Consider the following 22,917-nt stretch of genomic DNA (forward strand, 5'->3'; position numbering starts at 1 on the left):
TCTTGCACAAGGACTCCCAAGTCCCTTTGCAGCTCTGATTTTTGAATTTTCTCCCCATTTAGAAAATAGTCTATGCTTTTATTCTTTCTACCAAAGTGCATGACCATACAATCCCCTACACTATACTCTATCTGCCATTTCTTTGCCTGTTCTCCCAATCTGTCCAAGTCCTTCTATAGACTTCCTGCTTCCTCAACACAGTCTGTCCCTCCACCTATCTTTGTTTCGTCTGCAAACTTTGCCACAAAGCCATCAATTCCATCATACAAATTGTTGACATATAACGTGAAAAGAAATGGTCCCAACATCGACCGAGTGGAACACCACTTGCCACCAGCAGCCAACCAGGAAAGGCCCTCTTCATTCCAACAAACACATACAAACTGCTGGTGGAACGCAGCAGGCCAGGCAGCATTTATAGGAAGAAGTACAGTCAACGTTTTGGGTTGAGACCCTTCGTCAGGACTAGCTGAAAAAATTCCACGTCCCATTCCCATTCCGATAAGTCAATTCATGGCCTCCTCTACTGTCGAGATGAAGCCACACTCAGGTTGGAGGAACAACAACTTTTATTCCTTCTGGGTAGCCTCCAACCTGATGGCATGAACATTGATTTCTCTAACTTCTCTAATGAAGTCTAGCATCTGCCCAACCACCGAAGTCAGGCTAATTGGCTATAATTTCCTTTCTTCTCCCTCCCTCCCTTTTTAAAGAGTGAAGTGACATTTGCAATTTCCTAGTCTACCAGAACCTTTCCAGAATCTAGTGATTCTTGAAAGATCACTAATATTGCCTCCACAATCTCTTCAGCTACCTCTTTCAGAACTCTTGGGTGTAGTCCATCTGGTCTATGTGACTTATCTACCTTCAGACCTTTCAGCTTCCCAAGCTATTAGTGTACTAATAGCAACTACACTCACTTCTACCCCATAGTGTTCTCAAATTTCTGATATACTGCTAGTGTCTTCCACAGTGAAGACTGATGAAAACTACTTATTAAGTTTGTCTGTTGTTTCTTTGTTATCCCATGTCTACCTATCCAGCATCATTTTCCAGTGATTCAATATCCACTCTTGCCTTTCTTTTACACATTTTATATCTGAAAAAAAACTCCTTCATAAATTGTCTAACCAGTTTGCTTACTTCAAAGATGAGCCAATCTTTCATTCTAACCAACTGTAAGCTGAGCGTACAAGCATGTATCCTCTCTTTCACAAAGATCCCAGTTTCTGACAATATAACCACTTGTCTTTCTTCAGCAGCTAGCCTAAACTTAAGGATCTTTTGTTCTGGGGCCATGCATGCTACCCTCCCACCCAAAAGACTTTTTAAGTCAAACATCCAAAATCCTGTATACTTACTTGCTATTCTCTCCAACTCTGAATTCCTAGCTGGTTCTAGCCCCTAAAATCTCAAATTTAATATTCTTGACATTTTAACTCTTAAATGTTTATGAAGTCATTTGGAGTTGGAACTGCCTTTGTAACCATTCATTGCATCAATTTCATTGGTGGGAAGATATATATGATGCAACAAATTTACAAAAACTGTTTCCATTATACCTGTGCATGTAAGCATTTATAAGCAATACGGTAAAGTGTAATACTTTAAATTAGAGATCAAGGTTGTGTCATGTCCACACATCATGCACTAACTATTCCTACTCTCTAATTTTTGTTGTTATCCAGTATTCTAAGGAAGAATTCAAAAATTAAAAAAACACTATTGTGGTTACGTGGTGCAAATGATTTGATGGTGGTATTTCTTATAATAACGTGTATATGTTTGTAGTCAAGCAATCATTTTAAATATACAAACAAGACAAATATTCAATAATGCAATTTAAATTTGTCAGCCATTGTTTATTCAGCTTTGTTAAGCTACTAATATGAATTGTACACTTGTTAATGTACAGTGGCAAGAAGTTGATTCATAGTTATTTGTTCTTGTTAAAGTATTCAACACTTCTATCCATACTGAAATAATGAAAATAAAATAGCTGCATATTAAATAAAGATCGAGGTGACCATACATTTTGTTGCACAAATTCAATGGCTAGTTAGCAATGACATTGCAAGAGGAGGAAAGATTAATAGTTTTTATTTTCCACTCTTGAATCATTAACAATGTATAATTGTATTACCGACACATGCAAATTAAAGAAAAACATTTGCAGGTGGCAAGTTAAATTTATAGAGAAGTTAATCCTTTAACTGGATGCAGATTACTAGTTTAAACTGAGAATGTAGGGAGTAAATATCAAGTCATTCAGTATCAGGAAAGGGAAAAAAAAGTCATGGCATTTAATATTATCCTCAAATTTTCGATGGAATAGTGTTTATCAGAAGTTTTTATGAGACTCTGGCCCTGATGAAGGTAGATGTATCTATACTTATTTCTGGTGTTCGAGCAAAATTGTGCCCTCTGGTTTTAGGTTTTATTTTTATTCATTCAGAAAGCCATGCAGACTGTAGTCTTCTGGTTCCTACATTTACTGTGTCTTCAAGATTTAATTGGCTTTAGACCAAGTAATTGTCAGCACAGCATTCTTGTACCAGTGCACCAATGGAAAGTAAGACCTCAAACTCCATTTACTTCTGAAATTATTTATTAAATAGTGGTCCATTAAGAATTCTGTATGCTCAAACTGGAGAATTTAAATTTTTGGTCTAAAGAAAGACAGGAGCACCATGTCTGATCCCCAAAACAGAATTCTATATAAAATGATTACCCCCTAAATGATATTATATGCCTCTTGTTAAAGGTACCTGCTGGCAATCATGAGTTTTATTTGAAGAGAACGCTTATCGAATTGAAGTCAGTTTTGATATGAATAGCTCAAGGTCACCCAGGGAACTGCCCGACAAGTGCATTTACATAAAAAATTACTTGCAAAGATGGGTTGCCCAGACAGCCCGTGCATTTTGTCCCCTAGTTCTTTGTCATGGAGATTCCAATGTGAGAGAAGGAGGGAGGCTAGTGTCGCAAGATAATGATTAACTGTTTTAATGACATTCATTCAATCCGTAGTAACTACTCATGCAGAAAAAGGGTTATGTAAAATGACATTAGGAGAAAATCATTTGTAATCGCATCGGGCTGCACTTTCAGGAGACATTAGAAGCAAATCCATGGCGTAGTTGGCTTACGCTTTATCTTCTGATATTTACTGAGTTTACTGGTGCATGAAAAGCTTTCACCAAGGATAGCAGATGGGATGAATCGTTTATAGGTATTGCTATCTTCTGACTTATTACTTTTATATTTTGATAGTGTGGTAATCTGCAAGATATCAGTCTGCAAGTACAGATTATTTAAATGTTTGTTAAAATTATGACATGGAGGTATTCTCACCAATAGATTCTTGTTTTATCTGTGCCTGTAGATAAATTTTGAAATCCATTGTTCTCCAATGGGAAACAAAATCAAAACAAATAATTTTATTACTATTTTGACATGCATAACTATGGACACAAAAATTTGCTGTTTTCATGTACTATGTAAATTAATGCATATATCTGGTTATTTTGTTACATTTTCTTTTTGTTAATATTGACAGTATTAAAGAAAGATTTATATTTATTTAGCATCTACCTTGATCACAGGGCATCTCAAGATGCTTTGTACCAATGAAGTACTTTTGAAGTATAATTACTACATTGTACTTGAGATAGGAAACTGGGACTTGGCTTAACATCTCAGTTTAAGGGTGTTTCAGGAATGAGACTTCATCACATGACTTACTGGCTGGTGAGAGTACTGTCATGGTTGGTAAGATGCTTGTAACAAGACATCTTTACAAAACAATTTCTTGCAATGTTGCAAGATAAAAGCAGGCAGATGTAGCTTTACTTCTCCCCCCCCCCCCCCCAGCACCCTGCAAGGAATTGACATAGAAGCTAATTTTCAACAGAAGGTGCATTCGTTTCAGAACAAGATCAAAAGTTCCAGGTACTAAACACCAAATGATTATATCTCAACTTGAAATTCTTTCATTCTACCATAAGTGGGAAATATTATTATAGTGGTGCTAGAAAGTTTGTGAACCCTGTAGAATTACCTCTATTTCTTCATAAATATGACCAAAAATGTGATCAAATCTTCACCCGTCCTAAAACTAGATAAAGAGAACCAATTAAATAAATAAAACAACAGACATTATACTTGTTCATTTGTTTATTGAGAAAAATGATCCAATATTACATGTATTTGTTGGAAAAAGTGTGTGAACCTCTGGGGCAATGCCTTCTGCAAAAGCTTTTTGGACTCAGGTGTTCCAATCAATGAGATGAGATTGGAGGTGTGGGTTGTAGAGGTGCCCTGCCCTATAAAAAAGACAAACAAGTCAGCTTACTGCTTTTCTCAAGAAAGATCTGTTTATATGCACCATGCCTCAATCAAAACAGAGCCCTTGAGAAGAAGAATTGTAGAGATGCATGAAGCTTGAGAAGGCCACAAAAGCATTTCTAAAGACCTGACTGTTTATCAGTCCTCAGTAGGAGAAATTGTCTACAAATAGAGGAAATTCAGTACTGTTGCTGCTTTCCCTAGGAATGGGCATCCTGCGAAGATCAGACCAAGAGCACCACATGCAATGCGGAAGGAGATGCAAAAGAACCTAAGGGTAACTGCAAAAGACCTGCAGAAATCTCTAGAACTTGTTAAAGTCTCAGTTTATGTGTACACTGAACAAGAATAGTGTTTATGGAAGAACATCAAAGCAAAAACCACTGCTTTCCAAACAAAAACATTGCTGCACGTCTTAAGTTTGCAAATGACCACCTGGATGTTCTACTATGCTTCTGGGACAATGTTCTGTGGACAGATGAGACAAAAGTTGTATTTTTTGGCAGAAATATACACCGCTATGCTTGGAGGAAAAACGGCACCACACACCAACACCAAAACTTTCAACTGTGAAGCATGATTGAAGGAGTATCATGGTTCCGAGCTGCTTTGCTGCCTCGGGGCCTGACAGTTTGCATCGTTGAGGGAACAATGAATTCAAAATTGTATTAAGACATTTTACTGGAGAATGTCATGGTAACAGTCCATCACCTGAAGCTTAAAAGAAGTTGGATAATGCAACAAGACAATGATCTGACAGAAGAAAATTCATGTTTTGGAATGGCTGGGTCAAAGTCCTGACCTTAATCCTATAGAAATTATGTGGAACAACCTGAAGCAAGCAGTTCATGTAAGGAGAAATGGTTTAAAATTCCTCAAAGCTGACGTGCAGAACTGATCAACAGTTCCCAGTAACATTTGGTTGATGCTATACAAGACACCAGTTAGTGAAAGCAAAGGTTCGCATACTTTTTTCAACAAATACATGAATATTGGATCATTTTTCTCAGTAAATAAATGAACAACTATTACGTTTTTGTGTTATTTATTTAATTGGGTTCTCTTTTATCTACTTTTGGGATTTACATGAGGATCTGATCACAATTTAAGTCACATTTATGTAGAAATAGATGAACTTCTAAAAGACTCACAAACTTTCTAGCACCACTGAGCTATATTATATAAATATATGTACTTTTTAGTTCTTTTCCTCAGTATCTGCAGTGCAGTAATATGTTGTAGTCATTAGAGCTAGTTTTGTTAGCAACAGTGTGTCATATCGGCTATTTGGTTTGTTTCTTCATCCTTTTTTTTTAAACTGGATTCTCATGAAATATTTATTGGTTTGGAAATTCAGTCTGGGGTGCTTTGGATATTTCTGTTTTGTGCTAATCATAAATGCAATGTGCACTTTGTTCCATTTCCTTGATAGCTTTTGAGTGAAAATGATCCAGATTTTCACATAACCATGCATGGCATCATTTGTTGATTTCACTCCTTAAAAGCCAATCTCAAATTTGTTCTCTTATTTTTACTTTAAATAATAGATACAAAGATTGTATGTACTATTCTAGATTGTATCACTAGATAGATTAATTTGTATGCATCTCATCAACACAAGTTCTTTTCATTTTAAACACCTTAAATTCTCAAATCCAAGAGAATGCAAGCCCAGCTTATGCATCCTTTCCTCATAATTTAAAACCCTTTTATTCTGGCATTGTTCCAGTGAATCCTTCCTTTACTATTCCATGGACAATCTATTATGACGTTTAAATCTAAATGCAGATATCCAGAGGATAATCTGACCAAGGCTTTTTGCTACTTTGTGCATGAATTGCTGAACTTCCTAACAGAGTAAATAGCACACTTGAAGATATAATTCTGTTGTTCATCTAACTGATTACTGCACATGATGAAAAGCTGAAGGTGACACTTGATTCCTAGGTATCATCATTTCTCATCTCTTGTCAGTTGGAGAACATATCTTTTATCCCTGCTCTCTTCGTTCCACATTCTAACAAATTACAGTGTCTTTTCACAAGATGTCTCTTACTGCAAATTATTGACCAGTTTTGTTTTGGCATTTGGGCTCCCTTGTTGCTTCCTAAACATGTTGTTTCAAAACCCTGCCAAAATATGCCAGAACTCTCTAGGTTCTATTCATTGAGCATCAATCTCAGGATTGCTACCTGTGCCATGTGCGAGTGAGGCAAGGAACAGAAGGATTATAAAGATTAATACGTGGCTGAGAGGATGGTGCAGGAGGGAGGGCTTCTGGTTTGTAGATAATTGGGCTTTGTTCCAGGGAAGGTGGGATCTGTTCCGAAGGGACGGTTTACACCTGAACTGGAGCGGTACTAACATTCTTGCAGGAAAGTTTGCTAGTGATTCTTGGGGGGGGGGTTTAAACTAAATTTGCAGGGGGCGGGGATCCAGAATGTGAGAGAGGATAGCAAGAGGAAGAATAAAGGACAGGTGGGGACTACACGGTTCCGGAATATTAAGTGTGTAGTTGAGGAAGGTGGGGCGGAACAAGTGATAAGGAGGACTCATGTACAGAGGGATGGTCTGACGGAACATGGAGTTAAATGTGTTGAAAGAATAAGTAAATTTAGGAAGGACAACAAAATTCTAGGGGTGTATAGCCCAATGGGAGTTCGGGGAGCTGGGTTAAGCACAATAGGCAGCGATTCAAACAGAGAGAGGAGAAATGGGTTAAAAATTCTATATCTGAATGCACGAAGTGTCAGAAATAAAGCGGAACTTTTCCCAATTAATAAAGAAGCACAAGAACTAATATTTCGAGATCTCCCTTTTAAAGTAGTCCATAATCAATTTACTTATCTTGGAATTACAGTCACAAGGAAGTTTAAAGATCTCTTTCGTGAAAACTTTGTCAACCTTTCATATGCTACAAAACAGAGTCTGGTACAATGGTCACCTCTATCTATGTCCTTGGTAGGTCGTATCAATGTTGTCAAAATGTATGTTCTCCCCAAATTCTTATACTTATTTCAATCTATCCCAATTTTTATTCCTAAATCTTTTTTTGATTCCTTAGACTCTATTATTTTGTCATATCTGTGGCAGAATAAGCGCTCTAGAGTTAATAAAATCCACCTCCAAAAATCTAAAAAAGAGGGTGGCATGGCTTTACCTAACTTTCGCTTATATTACTGGGCAGCTAATATACGTTGTGCTGCCTTCTGGTCTTTCTTCCACGGTCAACCTGAGTGCCCTAACTGGGTGGCAATGGAGTTGAGCTCCACTAAAGAATTATCTATATCTGCACTTCTTGGCTCTGCACTCCCTAGCAGTCTGCCCAGATCAATAGCTAATCCTCTGGTTAGACACACTTTGCGTATATGGGCTCAGTTCAGGAAATGCTATGGTTTCCAGGGGTTTTCCATTTCTAGCCCTGTCGCACATAATCACCTTTTTTTACCTACCACGTTCGATTCAGCATTCCATGTTTGGTACAGGAAGGGCATTAGACATTTTGAAGATCTCTTCATTGATAACCACTTCGCTTCTTTTCAACAGCTCTCTGTTAAGTTCAACCTACCTAACGCTCACTTTTTCAGATATCTCCAAATCCGACACTTTACTGCTCCTTTAATTCCTAACTTTCCTGAAATGCCTGCGAAAAATGCTATGGACCTATTTCTCTCCATTAATCCACTAGGTAAAGGTTTAATTTCAATTATCCAAGATAAACTAGCAGCCTTACGACGGGCCCCTGTGGATAAAATTAAAATGGCCTGGGAGCAGGATTTAAATATCTCCTTATCCGAGGAGAGCTGGGACTCAGTTCTCAAATCGGTTAACTCAACCTCTCTTTGTGCTCGCCATTGTCTCTTACAGTTTAAGATTGTTCATAGAGCCCATATGTCTAAATCTAAACTATCTCGATTCTACCCTGGCATTAGTCCGCTCTGTGATAAATGCAAGAGGGGCGTGGCCTCTCTCATCCATATGTACTGGCTGTGTCCTAGCTTGGAGAAATTCTGGAAAGATGTCTTCACTACACTATCGGGTATTCTGAATCAGCACCTAGAACCTAACCCCTTAATTGCTCTGTTCGGTTTTTGGGGCGAGACAGATTTATGTCTGGGTCCGACCAAATGCCGAATACTATCCTTTGCCTCTCTCCTGGCGAGACGCTTGATCCTCCTTAGATGGAGAGATGTTGCCCCGCCCACTCATGCGCAATGGCTTAACGACATTATGGCCTGCTTGGACCTCGAAAAAATTCATTATTCAGTTCTCAATTCGGATTTAAAGTTCCATAAGATCTGGGGGCCTTTTATTGAGTACTTTCATAACCTTCCTCTTGACTAGGGTTTTTTTTTCTTTTCAGTCCCTTGCTTTCAGCTCCCTTTTTTTTCTGGTAGTAGGCATTATTATCCTCTGTTGCTAAGTGTATTTACAGTCTGGGAGTTTGACTGTTCGGACTTATACTCTCTATATTGTGTGGTGGTTGGTCTGGAATTGTTTTTTTTTCTTGTGTTGTGGGGCTTGGGGAGGACACTAAGCTCACTTGTCTTTAATTTAGGTGCTTTTTTGTTAAATTCTCTTCCTGTGTAGCATATTGTTATTGTATGCTTAACCTTGCTCTGTATTAATGCTCCTCATTGGGATTTGGGGTTTTTAATTTTGTAAAATGTTTTGAAAAACTAATTAAAAAAATTTTTAAAAAAAGAAAGAAGGCGGATGAGCTTGAAGCCCAGGTGCAAATGGGTAACTATGATGTTGTTGGGATAACGGAGACATGGCTGCAGGGAGATCAGACCTGGGAAATGAATGTACAAGGGTATACGTGCTATCGTAGGGAGAGAAATGTGGGCAGAGGGGGTGGGGTGGCCCTGTTGGTGAGGAATGAGATTCAGTCCTTTGCAAGGGGGGACATAGGGTCAGGAGAAGTAGAGTCTGTGTGGATAGAACTGAGGAACAGTAAAGGCAAAAGGACCCAAATGGGTGTTGTCTACAGGCCACCAAACAGTAGCATGGATATTGGGTGCAAGTTGAATAGGGAGTTAACATTGGCATGTGGCAAAGGTAATGTCGCAGTAGTTATGGGGGATTTCAACATGCAGGTGAACTGGGAGAATCAGGTTGGTGCTGGACCACAGGATAGGGAGTTTGTAGAGTGCCTACGAGATGCATTCTTGGAACAGCTTGTACGAAGCCGACCAGGGATAAGACTATTCTGGATTTAGTGTTATGTAATGAACAGGATTTGATAAGCGATCTTGCAGTAAAGGAGCCATTAGGAGTAGTGATCATAATATGATAAGCTTTTATCTGCAATTTGAGAAGGATAAGGGCAGCTCGGAGGTGTCAGTGTTGCAGATGAACAGGGGAAACTATGGAGCCATGAGGGAGGAGCTGGCCAAAGTTGACTGGACGGATAGCCTAGCAGAAAAGACAGTGGAACAGCAATGGCAGGTATTCTTGGGAATAATGCACAAGGTGCAAAATCAGTTCATCCCCCAGAGAAGGAAGGATTCAAAGGGGGGAAAGGGGCCACAGTGGTTGACAAAGGAAGTCAGAGATTGCATAGCATTAAAAAAAAGGAAATATGACAGAGCTAAGGTGAGTGGGAGGACAGATGATTGGGAAGTTTTTAAGGAACAACAGAACTTAACTAAAAAGACAATACGGGGAGAAAAAATGAGGTACGAACGCAAGCTAGCCAGGAATATAAAGGGAGATAGCAAAAGCTTTTTTAGGTATGTGAAGAGAAAGAAGATAGTTAAGAACAGTGTTGGGCCCTTGAAGAATGAAGAATGAATTGGGTGAAATTGTTATGGGAAACAGAGAAATGGCAGAAGAATTTAATGAGTACTTTAGATCTGTTTTCACTAAGGAAGACACAAGCAATCTCCCAGATGTATGGATGGGCCAAGGACATAGGGTAACAGAGGAAATGAAACAGATTGACATTCGGAAGGAAACGGTGGTGAGAAGACTGATGGGACTGAAGGCTGACAAATCCCCAGGTCCAGATGGTCTGCACCCTAGGGTACTAAAGGAGGTGGCCCTGGAAATTGCGGATGCATTGGTAATCATTTTCCAATGTTCCTTAGATTCAGGATCAGTTCCTGAGGATTGGAGAATGGCTAATGTTATCCCACTTTTTAAGAAAGGAGGGAGGGAGAAAACAGAGAACTATCGACCTGTCAGCCTGACATCGGTGGTGGGAAAGATGCTGGAGTCCATTATTAAGGATGAAATAGTGGCATATCTAGATAGCAGTGATAGGATTGGGCCGAGCCAGCATGGATTTACCAAGGGTAAATCATGCTTGACCAATCTGTTGGAGTTTTTCGAGGATGTAACCAGGAAGTTAGACGGGGGAGATCCAGTGGATGTAGTGTACCTCGATTTTTAGAAGGCATTTGATAAGGTCCCACATAGGAGATTGGTGGGTAAAATCAAAGCTCAGGGCATTGGGGGGAAGGCATTGACATGGATAGAAAACTGGTTGGCAGATAGAAAGCAAAGGGTAGCGGTGAATGGGTGTTTCTCGGAATGGCAGGTGGTGACTAGTGGGGTGCCACAGGGCTCGGCATTGGGACCACAGCTGTTTACCATTTACGTCAACGATTTGGATGAAGGCATAGAAAATAACATCAGCAAATTTGCTGATGATACTAAGCTGGGTGGCAGTGTGACATGTGATGAGGATGTTAGGAGAATTCAGGGTGACTTGGATAGGCTGGGTGACTGGGCAGATACTTGGCAGATGGCGTTTAATGTGAATAAGTGTGAGGTTATCCACTTCGGGAGTAAGAACAGGAAGGCAGATTATTATCTGAATGGTGTAGAGTTGGGTAAGGGAGAAATACAAAGAAACCTCGGAGTCCTTGTTCATCAGTCACTGAAGGTGAATGAGCAGGTGCAGCAGGCAGTGAAGAAGGCTAATGGAATGTAGGCCTTTATTACAAGGGGAATTGAGTACAAGAGCAAGGAAATCCTCTTGCATTTGTACAGAGCCCTGGTGAGACCACACCTGGAGTATTGTGTACAGTTTTGGTCTCCAGGGTTAAGGAAGGACATCCTGGCTGTAGAGGAAGTGCAGCGTAGATTCACGAGGTTAATTCCTGGGATGTCTGGACTGTCTTACGCAGAGAGGTTAGAGAGACTGGGCTTGTACACGCTGGAATTAAGGAGATTGTGAGGGGATCTGATTGCAACATATAAGATTATTAAGGGATTGGACAAGATAGAGGCAGGAAATATGTTCCAGATGCTGGGAGAGTCTAGTACCAGAGGGCATGGTTTGAGAATAAGGGGTAGGTCATTTAGGACAGAGTTAAGGAAAAACTTCTCCCAGAGAGTTGTGGGGGTCTGGAATGCACTGCCTTGGAAGGTAGTGGAGGCCAATTCTCTGGATGCTTTCAAGAAGGAGCTAGATAGGTATCTTATGGATAGGGGAATCAAGGGATATGGGGACAAGGCAGGAACCGGGTATTGATAGTAATTGATCAGCCATGATCTCAAAATGGCAGTGCAGGCTCGAAGGGCCGAATGGTCTACTTCTGCACCTATTGTCTATTGTCTATCTGCTATCCAAGTAACAAACAAAATTTCCTATTAGAACCACATTATTTCTTCTACATCCCTTAAATTTCTATTTGCACATTACTGTATTTCTGCTCAAAGGTTCATTTGTTATCAAAATGTACAATTTCTTTTCGAGTAGCCATGAAACCAAGCAAGTAAAGAGAGGCAGCACAATCATCAACCCCCAAAACCTTCCCTCTCCACACAAAAAAACGAACAAAGATGGATCAGACACACCAGCCACCAAATCCCTCCTCCCGCACAAAAATACAAAACGAAACAGGCACCTTAACCCCCAAATTCGTTCTCCCACGCAAAAAAACAAGAAGGATCAGGTGAAAAACACAGAATATAAAAAACCATAAAACTGGAAAAAAAAAGCCTATAGTCCAAGTCCACATCCAAAATACAGAAAAACCTGGGGGACACTCCCTGGGCCCAGTGGCAGAGCCTTGCTCTCTGTAGCAGACCAACTGAAAGACAGGCAGCTGGTGCTCACCCGCTGCACTCGCCTTGATGCTTCAATCTCCCTCAAACTTTACTTGGCGAAATGAAGCCAAAAAACAATTTGTGTCTCATCCCACAGCCTTCTCACCATGAAGTTTGCGCACACTGTCCATGTCTCCCAGAATCCTCTTGGAGACTGCAGAGCGCTGAAGCACCCAAATGATCTCCAAGTTTCTTCATTCACCTCAATGTTTCATTCTCCCTCATCACTCTAATTGCCAAACAATGGAAGCTTTAATCGGCTCTCTGTGCTCTGTAGATTATTCACTTGTCCACTGTGTATGCATCATAGGTTGGTATGCTAACTGTTCTGCCCGAAACCGAAGAAACTGTAGGAAGTTGTAAACACAATTCAGCACATCACAGCCTCCATGAACTCTGTCTACACTTCTCACTGCCTCAGTAGAAGAGCCAATGTCATTAAAACCCTCTTTCCACCAGACATTCTCACTTCTTCCCATCCCATCAGGCGGAAGATACAAAAGCATGTACCAAAGGGTTAACACATGAAATATAGACTATAAAGGAGGTTAAGATTTGGCAGCCTTCAGGGTGTGGGTGCTTAGAGTCACAGAACACTACAGCACAGAAACAGGCCCTTTGGCCCATTTAGTCTGTGCCAACCATTGCCCTGCATAGACCATCAACCTGCATCTGGTCCATAGCCCTCCCATCCATGTACTTATCTAAATTTCTCTTAAATGTTGAAATCAACTCTGCATCCACCACTTACACTGGCAGTTCGTTCCACGCTCTCACCACCCTCTGAGTGAAGACATTCCCCTTAAACATTTCACCTTTCACCCTGAACCCATGACCTCTAGTTATAGTCTCACCCAACCTTCTTGGGTGAGACTATAACTAGAAAAAAGCCTTCTTGCATTTACCCTACCTATACCCCTCATAATTTTGTATTCTTCTATCAAATCTTCCCTCAATCTTATACGTTCTAGGGAATAAAGTTCTAACCTATTGAACCTTATGCTATAACACAATTCCTCAAGTCACATCAACATCCTTGTAAATTTTCTCTGCACTCTTTAAAACTTATTCACATCTTTCCTGTAGGTAGACCAAAACTGGACTCAATACTCCAAGTTAGGCCTCCCCAACATCTTACACAATTCCCTGTACTCAGTACATTGATTTAAGAAGGCCACTGTGCTAAAAGCTTTCCTTACAATCCTGTCTACCTGTGACACCACTTTCATGAAATTATTCTATCTATATTCCCAGATCCCTTTGTTCTACCGCACTCCTCAGCGCCCTACTGTTTAAGACCTGGTTGGTCCTCAAATGTCGTCATCTCACACTTGTCTACCTTAAATTCCATCTGCTATTTCTCAGCCATTTTTCCAGCTGATCCAGATCCCACTGCCAGCTTTGACAGTCTTCCTTGTTGTCCACTACACCTCCCATCTTGGTGGCATCTTCATATTTGCTGATCCAATTCGCCACATTATCGTCTAGATCATTGATATAGCTGAGAAACAACAATGGACCCTGCAGCACACCATTAGTCACAGGCCGTCAGTCAGAGAAGCAAATATTTACACCACTCTCTGGCTTCTTCCATGAAGCCAATGTCTAATCCAAATTACTACCCCATCTTGAATGCCAAGCAACTGAACCTTCTTGAACAACCCCCCATGCAGGGCTTTGTCAAAGGCCTTGCTAAAGTACATGTAGACAACATCCACTGCCTTACCTTCATCGACTTTACTGGTAACCTCCTTGAAAAACTGTACAAGATTGGTTAAACACAACACCTTGTACAAAGCCATGTTGACTATCCCTAACCAATGCCTGTCTATTCAAATACTTATATATCTGGTTTCTTAAAATACTATATCCAATAAATTACCTACTCCTGATGTCAGGCTCACCGGCCTATAATTTCCTTATTCTTAGAGCTGATCTTAAACAATGGAATAACATTAACTGTCCTCCAATCCTCCGGCACCTCATCCATGCCAAGAATATTTTAAATATCCTGCTAGAGCCCCCACAATTTCTGCACTAGCCTCCTACAGGGTCCATTGTCAGGCCCTGGGGATTTATCCACCCTAACTGTATAGGGTCCATGACTTTGCTGCTGCATTGCCTCACATCTATACACTCTGTGTTCATCTTCGGAGTAAATACAGATGCAAAAAATCCATTTAAGATCTCCCCCCCCCCCCCCCATCACTCATAAGATTACCATTCTGATCTTACATAGGATTAATTTTGTCCTTTGCTATTCTTTTGCTTTTAATATCTCTGTAGAACTCCTTAGGATTCTCCTTCACCTTGTCTACTGGGTCAACCTCATCTTCTTTTAGCCCTCCTGATTTCCTTCTTTAAGTGTTCTCTTATATTTCTCATACTCTTCAAGTACCTTATGTGTTCCTGCATGACTATACCTGCTATGCACCACCTTTTTCTCTCAAAAACTAAGGTTCCCTGTACCTGTTATCCTTGCCTTTGATTCTGACAGAGACATACAAACTCTGTACTCTGAAAATTCTACTTTTGAAGGCCTTCCACTTACCAAGTGTACCTTTGCCAGAAAACAAACTGTTGCACGTGTCAGGTCCTTTGTTTAACTTTCTGTCCATACCAGTGTGCATGTGTGTTTATATCATGCAACAGAACCAAGTTTCCAGTTGTCCCTATCACTGGAGACTTGACTTTGCTTCATGATATTAACATACAGATAATTTATTTTCCCCAGCCTTTGCACCTCCTTTAAATGCACAGAAATCGACTGCTGAAAATGGCATTCAGGACCTTCCTGCACAGCCATTGTGATAGCAAATCTATACTTTGTCTCGCACGGAAGTAATGATGTTTTAACAATATCATCATCACTTTGAAACGTCTCAGGCAAGAGATCACCAGCTCAAAGAATATGCTAGGTAACACCATTTTCTGGAAAGGCAAACTAGAAGAAGAATGCCATCTTCATGTGTTGTGAGCTTGGTCATCAAGAATGGAAAAATTCTGGCATCTCAGCAATTCTTGTGACCCTCCTACTCACTCCAACATAGAACCAGCATATACACCAACCTGGATCCCAAAGAGCATCAGTCCAATTCTTTGACTCATCCTTCTCAAGTATGGCTGCAATAGAAGTTCATCGCCATCTTGCACCCTATTATATAATGACTTTAAGCACTGCATTCAGAGTGACCTAATCTTAGTTCAGAGTGGTACCAATCAAGGCTGCATCATTTCCTCAACACCCCACTTTTAGTTTAATGTTGCACTTCACTCTAATAAGCTTACTGCTGAAGTGAAGATAATGTTGGGGGAAAATGATCAACCTAGTTCAACACCATGGACACACCAAGCCCCTTCACCAGAGGTGTCATATCCCTCTCACCTCCACCACAGGAACAAAATCACCATAACTCCAGTCATCAAGCTGCAATATGCAAATAACATTTATATCTGTGTCTGCTTGGAGGCTGAACACCAGGTAATCATTGACTCGTTAACAGAAGCTAATGAGACAATCTGCAAAACAAAGGTCCTCTGTCTGTTCCTTTTGTACAACACTGCTTTCTGAGAATAAATATCCACTAAGAACACTTAGTCAGTGACAGTGGACCACAGTTTGTTGCAGAATAGTTTCAGTCATTCCTGAATATAAATGGAATAAGACATATTACATCTGCACCATATCACCCAAGGGTAAGATTTGTACAAAATCTAAAGAATGCACTGCAAACAATGTCAGCCAAACACACTATAGTCAGCCCTCCTAATCCGCGGGGGATTGGTTCCGGGACCCCCTGCGGATACCAAAAAACGCGGATGCTCAAGTCCCTTATTTAACCTGTCTCAGTGCGGAGGTCTTAAGGACCCAGCGGAACTCCGACCTTATTTAACCTGTCTCGGTGCGGTGGTCTTTAGGACCTGGTGCAGCTCTGAATCTGCAGTGTTTCTGTTCACGAAAATAATCACAATCACAATTGAAAATAAAGTGGAAGCAATAAAGCGATCAGAAAGAGGTGAAACGCCATCGGTCATTGGAAAAACGTTAGGCTACAGTCGGTCAACGATCGGAACAATTTTAATGGAGTATGTGAAAGGCCCTGCCCGGATGCAAGCTACAGTTATTACTAAGCAATACAGTGGTTTAATTATTGAATTAAATACATTTCTTAAGTGTTCTATATGCATAGAAAGGTAAAATATATGCTCTATACTAAGACAAACGTTTGACTAACTGATGCTGAATAATACCGGATGTACCTGTTCCTACTTCAAATCCGACTTAAAGACGGACTCAGGAATGGTACTCATTCATAACCCAGGGACTGCTTGTACTTTAAAATCATCTCTAGATTACTTATAATACCTAATACAATGTAAATGCTATGTAAATAGTTGTTATACTGTATTGTTTAGGGAATAATGACAAGAAAAAATAGTCTGTACATGCTCAAACAACGAGTGCTGGAGAGAGAACTTTGGGGTTTTCCCAATCCATGCTTGGTTGAATCTGTGCATGTGGGACTCATGGATAGGGAGGGCCAACTGTATACTAACACTGAATCAGAAGTTCACCAATTTTCCTCTTTGCATGTTGCAGTGAAGCACACTCCACAACCAACAACTCCTCAGCAATGCTGTTCCGGGGTCGTCCCTCGTACTCACACCACATGTCAGAAAGACCAGCTTTAGGCCTGAATGGGACAATTTAAAATTTACTATGCTTTGGATGCCTATATAGTAGTTGTATTATATTGTATGCTCTTTGTGTGTGTGTATATATAATGACTAGAGAGCAATATGTTATATGTTTGAATTGAGATGCAATCTATATTAAGTTGGAGTGTATAGCTAAGCAGGGAGGAGTGTACTGTATTTAATATTAGAGTAATATTGTAAATATATTGTATGATTAAGTTTTCTTTGTTGTTTACATAATTCATTATGGAGTATATGTAAGAATATGTATGAATGGCATACGTCATTATGCCACCACAACATGTATGCGCACCTCGCTAAAAGAAAATATAAATAGGCAAAATATATCATAGCTCCTGTGTTTTTCTTTCAATTAGTTTCTAGAGTTGCAAAACATAACACAAGGTACTACTGCATTTTTCATTAATAATGAGTGTTATAACATAGCATTTAACGCAATACTATTAAAGCTTGGGGTGTCAGAGTTCAGAGTGCTATTCAGATGCCATTTGTAAGGAGTCTGTATGTCCTCCCTGTGGAATGTGTGGGTTTTCTCCAGGTGCTCAGGTTTCCTCCACAGACCAAAGATTAATTGGTCACTGTAAATTATCCCATGATTCAGGTAGAGTTGATTCGGGGGGCTCAGAGGCAGCATAGTTCAAAGGGCTGGAAGGGCCTACTCTGCTCAGTATCTCTAAATAAAATTATGTTTTTTGTGATATTTTGAATGATTCCACAACTACTTTGAAAAAACTTGCTTTCAAATTGAATGTTATTAACTTGCTTATCTTTAAAGTTGTCCCATGCTTTGACTAAAGATAAATAGACAGCATAGTGACACAAACACGAGGAAATCTGCAGATGCTGGAAATTCAAACAACACACACAAAATGCTGGTGGAACACAGCAGGCCAGGCAGCATTTATAGGGAGAAGCGCTGTCGACATTTCGGGCCAAGACCCTTTGTCAGGACAGTGACACAGCTAATGCAGCTGCTGTATACAGTACTGTGCAAAGTTCTCTGGCACATTTGTTTTATTTTGAAAAAGAGTTCTGCATAGTGCTGTATATTGGTTAAAATCGGAAGGTGAAAGGTGCTGAGGAAACAGAAGTAAGAGTACCTAGCTTTGTATTAATGCAGTAGTATTTAGTTTATTTGGTAACTGGAAAGGGATAATATACAGTAGCTATATATATATGTGTGTGTGTGTGTGTGTGTGTGTGTGTGTGTGTGTGTGTGTGTGTGTGTGTGTGTGTGTGTGTGTGTGTGTGTGTGTGTGTGTGTGTGTGTGTGCCTAAGACTTTTGTTCAGTTCTGTAGGTGAAGTTTGGACATTCTGCTTGTGATCATTTGGGTTTCCTGTGAGTGCTCTGGTTACTCCCAGATCTCACATTGATAAGTTAATTGGCCACTGGGTGTAGGTGGTGGCATCCTGAGGGTGAAGGAGGGAGGTGACAGTTGATGCAGTGTGGGGAAAATACAGTAAGTTTGGATAGGATTAGTACAAAAATAGTTGTTTCATTATTGATATTAATGTTAATGATCTATGGAAAAAAATTGTTTATTCCCTCACAGCATTGTTAACTTTGCCATTAAATATTCATTAAGAATCTTGTCCATGTATTCCACCTCCAGGCATACATTGTCTTTTTGGAATCTATCGGCCGTATTCACTCATTAGTCATGGGCCGGAGTCTATAATTTTTTTAAAAGTTTTACTTTCCAGTGAATTGTCTGTGAATTTTCTTTTCAGCCTTCGATTATCCTAATCCTGGAGAGCTCCTTGACCCCCTATGGTGAAGGAATTCAGGATGCCAGCTGTCTTCTGTTTTGTAATGCGCTGTGCCAACTTTCATAATCCATATACTATATGTACAGCTGCAACATGACATAATAGTTCTTATAATCATTGCCTAGGCTGAAGAAGCCAAAAATACCAAATGCCTTTTTCACTATCCTATGCAACTGTGTTGCCATTTTCAGCCAGCTTCAGACTTGCTTTCTAAGCTCTCTGCTATTTATTCTTCACTTCCTACCAGAATGTGACATTATTTTCTCACTTTCCTGGTTCTAATGAAATGGTTCTTGACCCGAAACATGTTTCTCTTCCCTCTGATGCTGACTGACCTGCTGAATACCTTCATATTTTATGCTTTTATTATCACAGCATGTAGATAGACGCTAAAGCAATAAACAACATGATTAGCAGTACCTGGCGGCTAAAGGAAATTTTGACATTCCAACTGCATATTTTCTGCATTGCCCAATGTCATTCCTCACCTTCACCTGCTCCTTGATCACTCTAATGATAACAACTTGCAAAAATGAAAAGTAGCTTTGATATACATTAGATGAGCCCAAAAATGGAATCCTTTTTACATTCAATGACAATAATTTTTATTTAAATGTCTTGTGGTATCATAATCTTGTTGCTGGCTTCTGAATGATTATAAAAATTGCTGTTTTCCATGTTGCAGACCAATCAAGGACCAATAATAACTGGATCTAACCAGCCTGCTGCAAAGAAATCTATGTATTGCTACAATTGTGCAAAAAGAGGGCATTATGGTTATGTAAGTGTCAATCATTAACCTATAGAGAGAGTATCATTTTTGTGCTTCAGGTGTAATGCAGTTAAAACAATCATTGTCAAGTTGTATTAAAGTCAAAATGTATAATCTGAAAATTTACTGTCTCAGAAAATTAAATTTCTCAATTTATTTACTGTAATGTTGCATATTTGTAACACAAAAATCAAAGTGTCAGCCTCTAATGGCATCCATTGCACTAATATCTGGACGACAAAGTTAACAGGATAAATTTGTGCAAACCAACAAATTCTGTATTCTGGATCGAAAATATATTTTATGATTTTCTTTATACTAAAGAGCTATGGTTTGGTAATTTGTAGGAATGTTCAAGCAGTTGGATGCATAAGCACACCTTTCCTACGTTACCACACGTGAAATACTATGATACTAAGAAGGACATAAAAAAAAGAGAATGGAGGATTCAGAGGAAAGTTGAAGGTTAGTCATTTTTAATGTTGGAGATAAAATTTGTATCACTCTCTGTAAAGAAACTGATCTTTTTTTATTTGTATTGTACATTAGATTTCTGTGGAATGCAGGGACTTAAGTTGAGCCACCAATTGCGAAAGAATTATTTGATAAGAAACAAGATAAAGAGAACCAACAATGGGCCACTGTCACCAGACTGAAATCAACCGGCTGATGAACAGCATCAGTGGAGCACTGGGAGACTAGTGTAGCCATTGATTAAAATCTATCAAATTCTATATTGAATATTTTAACTAAACTGGTATCCACTGCATTTTGAAAGTGACTTACTAGATTTCAATTAGCTCTTGGGTGGGGACAATATCCTATCTGAATTCAATCCTGAATGACCTGACAGTAATTTTGGCTGTTCTGAATGTTCTGTTAAGTGAAATAGATTTCTTGTACTTTCTCAGTGGGATCCGTGGAATCCCTTTCAGACACCTCAGTTGGACTGTTTGTATATTTCAGGGAATACAAACCAAGGCTATGCTGCCTCTCACAACTGATAATTGGCTCACAATCAATTCAATTATCCTGATGTCCCAGTGGTCTTGACTGCTGATCCCACTGTTGCATATTGGAGTGCTAAGTTCATTGCATTGGGTAACAGCCTCATTGCAAATCCAGAACTTTGTGACTCAAACTCCAGACATTGGAGTACAGAAATCTAGGCTGGCAGCTCTGTATAAGAGAATTCTGAATTAGCTTATAAACCAAGATTGCTTGCATTCCACTAAATTGATGAGTTATTTTTGATGCCTTGATCAACATCCCTAAAATGGATCATCTGTTCTTTATGGAAATCTGTTTTGCACAAGTTAGCTTCTTCCATTTCCTGTCTTGTAGAAGTACTATATTGACTGTAAAATGTTATGGGCATTTAATGAGAGATGTGAAAGACACTATAACTTCAGATCATGTCCTTTCAAATGTGATACTAGATTTATTCAGTAAAATTTACAATCTATGGGCTTTTTCCAGAACACTTCTACAAAGCCATTAGATAGTTGCTTCATTAAATTCCTCTACAGAAAGGAATCTGACTTCTTGGTTAATTCATAATTCCCAAGGCATACTAGGGATGGCCCCATCCCAATGGCAAATTAGAAAGAATTTTTTTGAACCAAATGTTCTTCAATTAGTTTAAACCTAATAATAATTATAAGTATTGTGGCCCATGGTTGAAAATATGGGCATGATCCTGGCATGATCACTGCATAGATGAAAAGTAATGGAAGTTAAGTTTCTTAACTTGACTGTTTCTCCTGCAGAACTTCAAGATGCCGGACTTCTTGAAATCAGTTTTCCTGCTAAGAAACAGTGCAAGGAGTCTGCAAGCAAAGATTGCCTTTCAAAGAAAGAAAAGAAAAAACAGAAGAAAGAGTTGCTGAAGAAAAGACGTAGGGAACAAGAACGAGGAGAGTTCACCAGAAATAGTATGATGACAAAATGCAAAACAAAACTGCACCATCGTTTTTCCCCTGTTCCACAAAGGCTCAGTGACGGTGCTGAGGAAGATTTTCCAAGGGGACTTGGAGCGAGGTTAGCAGCATCCGATACTGCTCACCACAGAAAACACCAAAGTTTTCTGTTTGTACACGGTAACCCACCACAGTCTGATGGACTACTGGATCAGATGAAGAATAAGAAGAACAAGATAAGGAAAAAGAAAAAACACTTAACTGCTTCTTTAAAGCATATAAAGAAAGGGTGGAAAAAGGCTAAAAAAACAAAAGTATCTGTTGTAGATAGTACAACATCCCCCATCCCAAATAATGCTTTAATAATAAAACAGGAAAAAAAGCGCAAGAGGCTTTCTAAATTGCAGGAAGTGTAGACCAGTTAAAATAGTAAATAGTTGCATTTGTTTCTGGGAAAGTAGATGTCACATGGCGACAATTAAATAATGTAAACACTGTTGGTGTTAATTTAATTTGACATGGCATTCATGAACACATATCCACAGAATTCTGTGTATCACCAAGCCACTAGTGATGCTAACCAAAAAATGTGTGGATGAATAATTTGACAATCTTCCCAGGACTGCATTTGCATGTTCTGAGAAGAAAGAGGCACCAAAACCAAAACGAAGGCAGTCCACATAATGGGTAAACAAAAGCCTAAATTATTGTATAGGAAAGGAGAAACGTGTTATTTTTTAACTGGATTAGTAGTTTCATTTAATAAAGACTTTAAATGTTTTCATTGCAGTTACATGCTGTGAGGTTATATATTGTTCTTAAAGTTATGACCTCCAGAATGACATATTGCTTGTGCTATCACTTTACAAGTTATTAAATACTGAAGTATTCCTTGTTTAATAAATTTCTTAAAGTGGAATTTTCAGCTTCACCACAAGATTTATTGTCTTTTCCTGTTTATCCTGAGGAAAAATCTTCAAGATCCTGATTTTTAATTTACATCATAATTCTGCATAAAAGATGTTTTATGAATGTTACTTGTCAAGAATGTATGAGAGGGAACATTATGGAAATTGAATGTTGAAAAAATGAATGGTATGGAATTAGTCACATTTGGTTGAATTAGCCTGTGGGAAGCTTATCATCATCTACTCACACTACCAATTCTATCACCCTCCCTGGCTAAATCTGCATTAAGTCAGATCCTTTACAATTTTGACATCTTTTCTGAACCAGAGCTGAACTTGTAAACACAAATCTGGAACAACATTTAAGATCCTGGAGAAAGTCCGGCTCAGACAGCAACTATAGAGGGAAATGAAAAGTTA

The 22,917-nt window shown here is 39.3% G+C and overlaps 1 protein-coding gene across 2 annotated transcripts in view; it reads left to right on the forward strand.

The window, feature by feature from the left end:
- Positions 1-22,508, forward strand: part of zcchc7 (zinc finger, CCHC domain containing 7) — a 243,492-nt gene extending 220,984 nt beyond the window's left edge. For both annotated transcript variants that reach the window (XM_073024013.1, XM_073024018.1), the window contains exons 7-9: positions 19,584-19,679; positions 20,018-20,135; positions 21,440-22,508. In XM_073024013.1, the coding sequence (XP_072880114.1) occupies positions 19,584-19,679; positions 20,018-20,135; positions 21,440-22,005 (780 nt within the window). In that variant the 3' untranslated portion in view covers positions 22,006-22,508. The remainder of the gene's footprint in view (positions 1-19,583; positions 19,680-20,017; positions 20,136-21,439) is intronic.
- Positions 22,509-22,917: the final 409 nt, after the last annotated feature.

Source organism: Hemitrygon akajei, chromosome 2 (assembly GCF_048418815.1).
Source record: "Hemitrygon akajei chromosome 2, sHemAka1.3, whole genome shotgun sequence".
Taxonomy (NCBI): Eukaryota; Metazoa; Chordata; class Chondrichthyes; order Myliobatiformes; family Dasyatidae; genus Hemitrygon; species Hemitrygon akajei.